The 10,063-nt window shown below is 31.8% G+C and overlaps 1 protein-coding gene across 1 annotated transcript; it reads right to left on the reverse strand.

Moving 5' to 3' along the window:
* Positions 1-6,764: 6,764 nt before the first annotated feature.
* On the reverse strand, positions 6,765-9,195 carry LOC131638217 (uncharacterized). Its single transcript, XM_058908763.1, has 5 exons — positions 8,639-9,195; positions 8,491-8,548; positions 8,164-8,247; positions 7,947-8,088; positions 6,765-7,422 (listed from the first exon to the last, which is right to left on the reverse strand). Exons 1-5 carry the CDS (start codon positions 9,027-9,029, stop codon positions 7,144-7,146), a joined length of 954 nt encoding a protein of 317 aa, XP_058764746.1. The 5' UTR covers positions 9,030-9,195; the 3' UTR covers positions 6,765-7,143.
* Positions 9,196-10,063: the final 868 nt, after the last annotated feature.

The following is a 10,063-nucleotide window of genomic DNA, read 5'->3' on the forward strand; positions in this document are numbered from 1 at the left end:
CCTTCCTTTGTTTTAAGACTCACTCTTTCACATCATACTAAATCAATACCTAGCTCACCACCCTTGTCTTCATCGTCCTTGTTTGGCAACCACAACACATATTTTTTTGTAATAGTTGTCACGATGTTAAAAATAACCTAATTACGTTGAGGCACATAAAGCTAAGTTGAAAGTTATGATGAAAGTAAAAAAAAAAGGAAGACCACGCAAAGCACGCTAACCTTCTTTAGATTGATCTAATCAAGAAATTAGTTCAAATTCGTGTTTTAAAAAATCCTCAAATTTAAATAATTGAGATTTAGAGAACTTGGTGAAGGTACAAGAGAATTTCAGGATAATAAATGTTGAATTTTGAACAAATTATTTGTGTTGATTTTAAAGAATCAAAGTTGGATAGTATTCATGAAACATCTGTTCTTGAGGGTAGAGGAAAAGAATTGAAGGTCATAAAAGGAAAGATGGTATTGATGGAGATTAAGGAAACGTTGTTGATGTAAGTTTTAGGGTGTGTTTGGTTCGAGGTAGAGTGAAGGGAGGGGAGTGGAGGAAATATTTAAAATGAAATGTGTTTGGTTCAATTTTTAGGAGGGGAGAGGAGGGGAGGGGAGGAGAGCAAAATCCCTCCAAATGACACTTTTTGCGTTCCCCCGAATCGGGGGGATTCGGAGGGGAGGGGAGGGGATCTGAGTTTTAATATTAATTTAATTAATATATTTACTAAAATATCCTCAATTTTATTTTATTATTTTAAAAATATTATTTTCTCTTATGTTCCTATTTTTCTTTTTGTGATTTTTTTTCTATTGCTTCCCATCAACTTATTATAATTATTCTTCACCTTCAACTTATTTTTTATTTTTTATTTAATAAAAATTATAATTACTATAATTTTTGTTTTTTATTATAATTTATTTTATATATTCAAAAGTTGTTATCAACAGATAGTTTATTTTGTGTCGAGAGTTATAATACGAATCAAGTGTACTAAATTTTTGTACTATTATGCGATAAGTTATGACTTTTTAATCACTCAGTTATACAAATATTATTTCCAAGAAAATATTTATGAAATTTATACAATTCAATATCATATCACCTATATAAAATTACAAAGATAAAATTGTAAATTATTATTAGAATCCTTCCCCTCCCCTCGTGAACCAAACACATTTTTAAAAGAAATTCCTTCCCTCCCCTCCCCTCCCCTCGTTTGAACCAAACATATATATAATTACAAATAATCCCTCCCCTCCCCTCCCCTTCCCTCCCCTCCATTAACACCCCTCCCCTCCCCCTCATTTGAACCAAACAGACCCTTAGAGACCATTAATTTTATTAGAACTTGATATTTATAGCGAATTATTTATTATTAATAATAATAAGATATTTATTTGTTATGTTTGTTTTTATAAAAATAATAATGTCCATAAAATAATTACTATTTAATGAAACATTAAATGTGACTTAATTATTAAACATAATGACACTATTTTTAAAGTATTCATAGTCAAGTTTTATTGTGAAGTAGGATAATGTTAAAACATTGTGACTATTATATGAATATTCTGATGAACATATCTTATGGACCATATATAAAAGTTATCAATTCTTCATAGAGATATGAATATAAGGAGGAATATTTATGTAGGATTGATCCACCATGAGAATACAACATAAGATGTAGTGCAAGTGTTATAAGTTATTCTCAAAGTGATAATGGTGTATACCATCCTTCGATCTGAAACTATTGTGGACCATAAATGTAGAGTCGAGTACTTTATTGTCAATCAAACATTGTTCGTAACAGGATGACCATAAAGATGGTTGATGGGTGCTCTACAAATTTTGTCGAGGGAATGAGTGATCTAGATGAAATTTGGCCATCTTTCGCAACAAGATATATGTCTAAGGGTCCAATATTAAATTGGATAAGGGTGATACGATTTATGCTTTGTGTTCAATTTAGACATGAGGAAAAAATGGTAATTATACGCATAAACATTATCACTAGAAAATTTTGTCAGATCACATAATATTTTTTAGGCTTGGGTAACAGTGACTTGTTGTTAGATACTGTTTAATATTTATTATATTAAATGCGTGATTTAGTATAATTGTCAACATCAGGAGAATCTACAGGGTCACATACATAAAAACAAATCAACGAGAGAGAAAAAGAATAAGTGATGGTCATTTGATTATGCGGTCTTGTGAAGCATCATCATCATTGATTAGAGAAATGTGGTACACCATAAATTATAAGGTGCTTAAGAGAATTACATAAACTTTAATGTACGATGCACTTAAGTGGAATACGCAACAACATAAGGTACAATGCGCTTAAGTGAACTACGAAATACCGTAAACTACAATGAATTTAAGTGGAATATAGAACACCGTGAGGTACGATGCACATAAGTAAATTACAAAATACCGTAAGGTACAATTCACTTAAGTGGAATATGAAACATCGTTGGGCACAATGCGCTAAAGTGAAATACAGAAAACTGTAAGGTATGATGCACTTAAGTGGAATACAGTATATTGTAAGATACACTGCACTTAATTGAGTTTGTTCAGGTTGCATTCTACACAGCCAATTCTATAAATAAAAATTTTATCCTGATGCTTCCTACTTAATATTCGGTTTCTAAAACCCTCTCTCTCTCTCTCTATATATATATATATATATATATATATATATATATATATATATATATATATATATATATATATATATATATATATATATATCACACACAACGACACACAAACGCACAAAGTCTTCATTTGTAGCATCTAGCAATGAGATTGAAGATATTCTATTTGTGTGAACTAATTAGAGGCGTTGTTGTTCAGCGCTCGTGATCGTTCTCCGGGTTCTTCATCAACAACTAATTGCCATAAGAGATAATAAATCTATCATTGATCATTGTCCTTTCGTAAGGATCAATTAATTTTTTTGTTTTCCGTTGCGTTTTATATCACGAGTTACCTTCATGGATGTAGTGAGTTAACCATGAAGATTTTATCATACAACGTGAGAGGTTTATGCAGAGTTGCAAACAATAAGGAAAGTTAGAACATGATAAGAACTGAGAAATTTGATATTGTTTGCATTCAAAAGACTAAATGAGAAGTTGTGGAGAAATTTGTTGGTGTCGAGTTGCAGGGCTCTAATAAAATGGTTTTATCGTATATACCTTATGTTGGAGCTTTTGGTGGGATTCTTACTATGACGTGGGATATTTCTTTGATATTTGTTGAATTCTCCATTAATTTAGAGCATGTCCTCATTAATGGAAGAAGATTCAATAGTAATAAAAAGATCCTAAAGTCTTATATTGGTTGAAGATAGAGCGTTGAAAGAGTATATATAGAGGGACACTTCTCACCTTACTAACCGGTTTTGTAAGGATGAGTTAGGTCAAACTCTAATATGGTATCAGAGCCTATTGATCGGACTATGGGCCGCCCATCATTAATATTCACACACCAAGTCCAAAAAGAATGCTGAGCGTGATGGAGTGTAATAAAAAGATCCTAAAGTCCCACATTATTTGGTGTAAACATAGTAGTTCAATTTAGTGTGTGTGGATTTCAATTCTGCCCGTTCTTCAGATGAGAGGACCAACTTAGTGGCATGAGGGAGGAGTTGGGGTTTCCTTTTGTTCAACAAATTTATTGAAGTTTCTTCATTAATAAAAGTGTTAAGAGTCCCACATCGGACAATATATGGCCTGAACATGTCCTTATAAGTGGGGGCAATCCTCACCCTACAAGCCGGTTTTGTAGGGTTGAGTTAGGCCCAACCACACTTCTTAACATGGTATCAGAGCCTCATTTAAGATCCGGTGGGCCACCTTCTATGATTTCCGCTATCGGGCCACCCACCATTTATTTCCACGCTCCAGTTGTCTAGTCCTGGGCGTGAGGGGGTGTGTTAAGAGTCCCACATCGGACAATATATGGCCTGAACATGTCCTTATAAGTGGGGGCAATCCTTACTCTACAAGCCGGTTTTGTAGGGTTGAGTTAGGTCTAACCACACTTCTTAACAAGTCCCACATCGGACAATATATGGCCTGAACATGTCCTTATAAGTGGGGGCAATCCTCACCCTACAAGCCGGTTTTGTAGGGTTGAGTTAGGTCTAACCACACTTCTTAACAAAAAGTGAGTTTAAAGGATTGACTTATGAAACATGGACAAAACATCACTAGAAAACAAAAAGAAGTAAATGATCATTTGATGTAAATAGATAAAAAGGGAGAAGATAATGGGTTGTCTGTATTTGAGTTGGACGATTTTTGGTCATTTTCTTCTCAAGTGTTCTTTAGATATAGAGTTGATGCCAACATTCAGTGGCAGAAGGCAAGATGACTTTGGCCCAGGAAAAGGGATGGATACAATTTTTTTTTCCATGGAGTCATGTCCTGTAGGAGAAGAAGTGATGGAATATATGGATTTTCCATAGAGATGGAGGAGTGTACTTTGTCTGCTTCAGTACCAGTTTTTGTTAATTCATAGATATTATACATACCATGAAAGTAACATAGGAAACAACCTAGTTCACGATCCTACATGTTGTGTTTTCATTTTTGGCTGTACAATAAAATTGTAGGGTAGATAATGAATACTTGAGTTCTATTCACTTGTGGTAGTTAGTGATATGAATTGATTGCACCTCACCTACATGAGTGGAAATGAGGCGTTAAGTTTTTGAAAGATTTGTAATTGTTTGTCTTAAAGTGTTATGCATTGATTCTTGATTCTATAAGTAAATATTCACTAGTGTAGAAAATAATTTTATAGCACATTTGTTAAAAAAAAAAAACTCATTTTATAAAAGATGTGATTATTTTTTTTTTGCAATTAAGTTCAATTTAGAAGAGAATCAATGTATAAATATACTTTTAACATTCATTTGGTTTGAAGTTTAGACTTGAATTCTCATCTCACTTCAACGTGCTAGATAATCTTTCTTCAAAGGTGAATTCTTATCTACCCAACTTAAAAAGTTGGGTAAAGTTACCTTCAATGCAAAATATTTTGGAAATAATCAAAAAGTATACTATTTAATAATTAATTAAATAAGATAAAATTAAATGATACAATATGATTGGTGGAAGGTACTCTACCCAACTTTTTGTGATGGGTAGAGAAGTTGTCCCCTTCTTCAAATGTAGGTGTAGGGAATTATTCCTATGTCTAGGTCAAATGAAGCATTCATATAAATTGGTATCTCGTAAGTATCTCTTTATGGAAACACTATGCATGCGAATTCATATCCTATATGCTAGAAGACAATCCTTTAACCTCTTGTTGTAAGTGTGATTGTAAGTGTGGGGTGTCACTTTCACATTACTTAAAAAAATGGAAGTTGAATACTTTATAAGTGAGATGACTCATACACCTATTACCTTAAGGTTTTAGGTGAATATGTAATATCTCTTTTTCTTTTACTTGTGTGTTGCTCTTGACCCAATGTGGATGCTCCCTGTGATGACCCAACTGTGGTATTAGAGTCGATGTGGTGGTCAGACGGCGTGTTCTGCCCGCTGTGTATGTCGATGAAAGAGTTTTTGCTTGAGGGGGAGCATAGTGGATAGACTCACATTTGAGGAGGAGATTTACAAGTGAGATGACCCATACACCTATCACCTTAAAATTATGTGGTGTCTCTCAATATGGATGTTTCCCGTGATGACCCAACATAAGTAGATGGAATAATATATAGTGGAGGACAATCCTTTAACCTAATAGTCAGAATAAAAAGATCAGTTTTAGACTATTTGATTTAAAAGTCATAGAAAAATTAATAATTTGCAACAGTTAATCCCACAATATACCTGGCGCAATCCGTTATATCATGTTTAACCAAGGTGGGTTTAACATACATATACTAACTATTAGTTATGGATTAAAAATCTAGTTTACCAATTTAAACTCCTTTAAGAAACAATGTTGTGGTGAACCAAGAGAAAACAATGAGTGATTCCTCTACATCAGGTTCAATTTTAATAGAGTTTTCAAAACCCCCTAAGACAATGAGTGGGGCTATCCAAGTATAACCACCGATGCTATATTTCGTACGCATGAGCTGTTGAATCTTAACCTCATAAGATATTGCACTCACTATTATAGATATGGCCACAGTGTTGAAATTTGTAACCAGAAACAGGGAACAAACCTACCTCATCTGCTAATGAATCTAGCAACACTATGCATGGCTATTAAAATGTAACTTACCATGCCTCACAAGTGTAACCAAGATTGTGTTGTTTCTGATCTCATTCAAGAGAAATATGACCAATTTAATGCCTTAATTTAATCATGAAACTAGTTCAAGTTCTAATCAGCTTACCGCATCCAATTCGTCTCATTATGGTCTTTCACCAAATGAGCCTACTGCATCAAGTATACATACTACTATGTATTGTTCTTCAAGTCATATTGATCATGGCAGTTACTCTTCTAAACATCAGTCATTTTATCACATTAGGTCATGAAATAGCAAAGACCGATAATAGTCATGAAATTTCCTTATCCATATTTTATAATTTCAAAGGCATTCCATAATAATTTGCCTATACTTAGCATATTCACAATGTATATACAAGTTAGTTTGTTATCTGGTAGTTAAGTTAGTTAAAATTCACTAACTAGCTTATTATTTGATAGTTAAGTTGGTTAGAGTATGTAATAATATACTTGACCATACACCATACCTACTATAGGCACTTTCTTTCTAGGAATGCTACTAAAGAATAATTTGATTATATAGCTCCAAGAAAATATATGATGTCAAGGATAATGTGTCAATTTTTATGTTTGTATATCACAACTCAAAACCAAAACCCAAAATATACAAGAAAAAATAGAAATTATACAAATTACAACATTAGTGTCATTCTTGACTAATATTATAAGCAAATATTCTCTTTTTAAAGTTCATTGAGTAATGAGTGTATCTGGTCTACATAGTAGACCAAATACATTCATTATTTACTGAACCTAAAAAGAGAATCTTTGCTTATAATAATGGTCGGAAAGAGTATTTGCTCAACATGTTTGGAAAATTGAGTAATTGCACTAACAAAACCAAATTGAAAATTGCGAAATTGAATGAGTGTATGTATGTTAGATATGCCTCCAAGGTCTTTCTGCTAGGCTTACACATTCACTATGTCTATAACAATCCACAAGATGATCAATGGTTAACCCTGCAGCTTGCATAAAAGAGTGCACTATCACTGGTCCTACAAATCGAAATCCACGTTTTACCATGTCCTTGCTAAGTGCCTCTGCTTTTGGACTCCTTAGTGGCACATTTCTTGGGTATTTGTATTTGTTTATTATTGGTTTGTGATTAACAAAACCCCATATGTAGCTACTAAATGATCCACATTCTCTAACAACCTGTTGACAAAGATTAACAAGTAATTAATTAGAAACTAAGTAAAAGACGGTCCAGCACTTGAGATTCCCATTAGACGAGGCTAGAGGAGGACATATATATGCGGTCTTAACTTTACAAAATAAAGGAGACTTACATTTGTGAGTACTCGTCTTGATTTTGACATGAAAAATCTACTGATTTAAATTTTTTTATATTTAATAATCGAGCCGATGAATGTTGATGCTTACCCTATTTTTGCGTGCACACACAATTTTTTTTTAATATAAAATAATTTATAATTGTAATATAGAAATTATTATAAATATGTTTTCTTATTTTTATATATACTAGCATGGATATGAGTGGAATAACCTAACCACATCTTGAATTGGGTGAAAATGGATTTTTTAGGGTGAGGGTCGGGACGATAAAATACACCGTGACCCGACCCAAAATTAGGGTTGCATCAAAACTCATCTACTAACTAAGCTAATAAAAATAAGTACAACAAAAAAATGTGAATAGATATGGATTATGAACTTGCCTTCATTATGCATTTGGCATTGTCAACAATGCACATAACTCTACTATCAGCTAAAGAAAGTGCTTTGTTTGATGCTATCTCTATGATTTCCTTTTCTTCCATTTTGGCAACAATGTAAGGATCAAATCCAGCAAAAACTTCTCTACATAAAAAAAAATATACTTCATACAAAGAAAAGAACATGTAAAGAACTATAACTTGTTAACAAAAATGTTACCTAAGTGGTTCCTTTCTTTTAATAATTTCTGTCCAATTGTAATCCATGAGCAAACCAGACATTGCAAGCAGCTCAAACAATTTACTGTTTCATGAATCAAACCAAAAATCAGATTTTAATAACTATGTAAGTCAGAGCCGTCTTTAAGGGCGTGTAAGACAGACGGACTAGCAGAGGACCCAAAATTTAACTGTATGACTAAAAATAGTCTCGTAAAACATTTTTCATAATTAAACCATGACAAAAAATGACCTGTACTTAATTTGTCACGTTGCAGTCGTAATTAACCAAATATAACTTAAGATGGGACACTATATTAGTACTTACTTGTCATCATAAGCTGGAACTCCCCAGCACTCATCATGAAATTCTATGTATAGCTTATCTACATGATAATAATAAAAATTAACTTTAAATAGATTAAAATATTTCCTTTTGTTACTTTGTTAGATATGACTAATAAAATTGACCATACCACTATTTTTTGTGATCCAATTGCATCTTTTCAATTCCCCTGGCTCAGTGATCACTACTGGACTTGACTGTTGTTGTTGTTGTATAGTTTTAGCAACGGTTGATTCTCTTCTTTCATGTGATGAAGCAGAAATCAAACGAAGTGCCAATGAAATCTTTTCATCCAAAGGAGTCAAAGAATCAGCTTGAGAAGAGTCATTTGAGTTTTGTGACAAAGATAATGAAACTGAAGATAAAGATAGTGAAGAAGTGCTTTTTTGAAGCCCTATAGGGTACACTTTCTTGAGGTTGTTATTTCTATTATGGAAAAAACTTTGGTTCAATATTTTTTGTGTATCTTTGAAATTTGTGCTCCTTTCTAAAACTTGTTTTCTCACATTATTTTTAGACATATTTGGAGAAAAAAAAAAGAGAGAAATTTTTGTGTGTGTGTGATAAATGAGGTAGATGTTGAAGTTGGTTGGAGTTGATTAAAACTTTGAGGGTTTTAAAGTTAGTAAGAGGATTGTTTAAGTTGGTTGTTGAAATGTGTGTTTCATGTACATGGAATATTTTTGGTTCTTGGTTTTCAAGCAATATTTGTTTATAAGTCAATAGCATAGGGAGCACAATTCTATATTGTTTCCTTTGACCCCATGAAACATACTTCCTCTCTCTATTTCTAAGTATAAAATCATCTTAAATTTTGTTTTCGAATTTATTTTTCTAAGACGTTTTTTTTTTAAATAAATTTTTTTGATGTATTGTTTATTTTTTACTAACATACTCTATTTAATTCACATACAACTAATATTTGATGTCCCTACAAAATTAACTATTTTTAGTTTTAAGATTTTAAATAAAAATGAAACGTCTCCTCTCATGTGATTTTATTGTTGCTCTGACTTTTTTAGATTTTTCTACAAGTTGTGTTAGAGTGCTAATTCGATTTGATGGAGAATGAGAAATGGATCTTACGTTAGGTCATATTATAGGATATGAGAATTCAGACTGTATAATTAAAATATTAATTTATAACATAATTGACTCATACTATAGTGTCTTAAAATTTAGGGGAGTCTGGAAAATATTAATTTAAAATAATTTCAAATTTAAATATTTTTTTTTAAATTTAATATCCAAAAAAATTTATAACAAAATGATAAAATATTTAAAATAATGTCATAAAAAATTATTTAAATCAATTTTTTTATTTACATTCTTTTTAAAAAGAAAATATTTTGTAATATTTTACAAATAATAATATATAATATTATAAAGATTATTTTTTTAAAAATGAAACAAATAGACTTTCTGATTGAAGTGAGTCACCATTTATCTTTGTAGTCAACTAAGCTAAAAATACTTAATTTTATTGTCGGCAAGTACAAGTATATAATTTTCTCAACCAAAGAAGTACAAGTTTATAATTAGGCAACATTTATCT

Source organism: Vicia villosa, unplaced genomic scaffold (genome assembly GCF_029867415.1).
Source record: "Vicia villosa cultivar HV-30 ecotype Madison, WI unplaced genomic scaffold, Vvil1.0 ctg.002222F_1_1, whole genome shotgun sequence".
Classification (NCBI taxonomy): Eukaryota; Viridiplantae; Streptophyta; class Magnoliopsida; order Fabales; family Fabaceae; genus Vicia; species Vicia villosa.

Bases quoted from the DNA above. Each gene is read 5' to 3' on its own strand.
- LOC131638217 (XM_058908763.1), bottom strand. From the start codon at position 9,029: ATGTCTAAAAATAATGTGAGAAAACAAGTTTTAGAAAGGAGCACAAAT. The intron at 8,549-8,638 runs GTATGGTCAATT...ATTATCATGTAG, and splicing joins TTGGATCACAAAAAATAGTG to ATAAGCTATACATAGAATTT. The intron at 8,248-8,490 runs GTAAGTACTAAT...TTCATGAAACAG, and splicing joins GTTCCAGCTTATGATGACAA to TAAATTGTTTGAGCTGCTTG.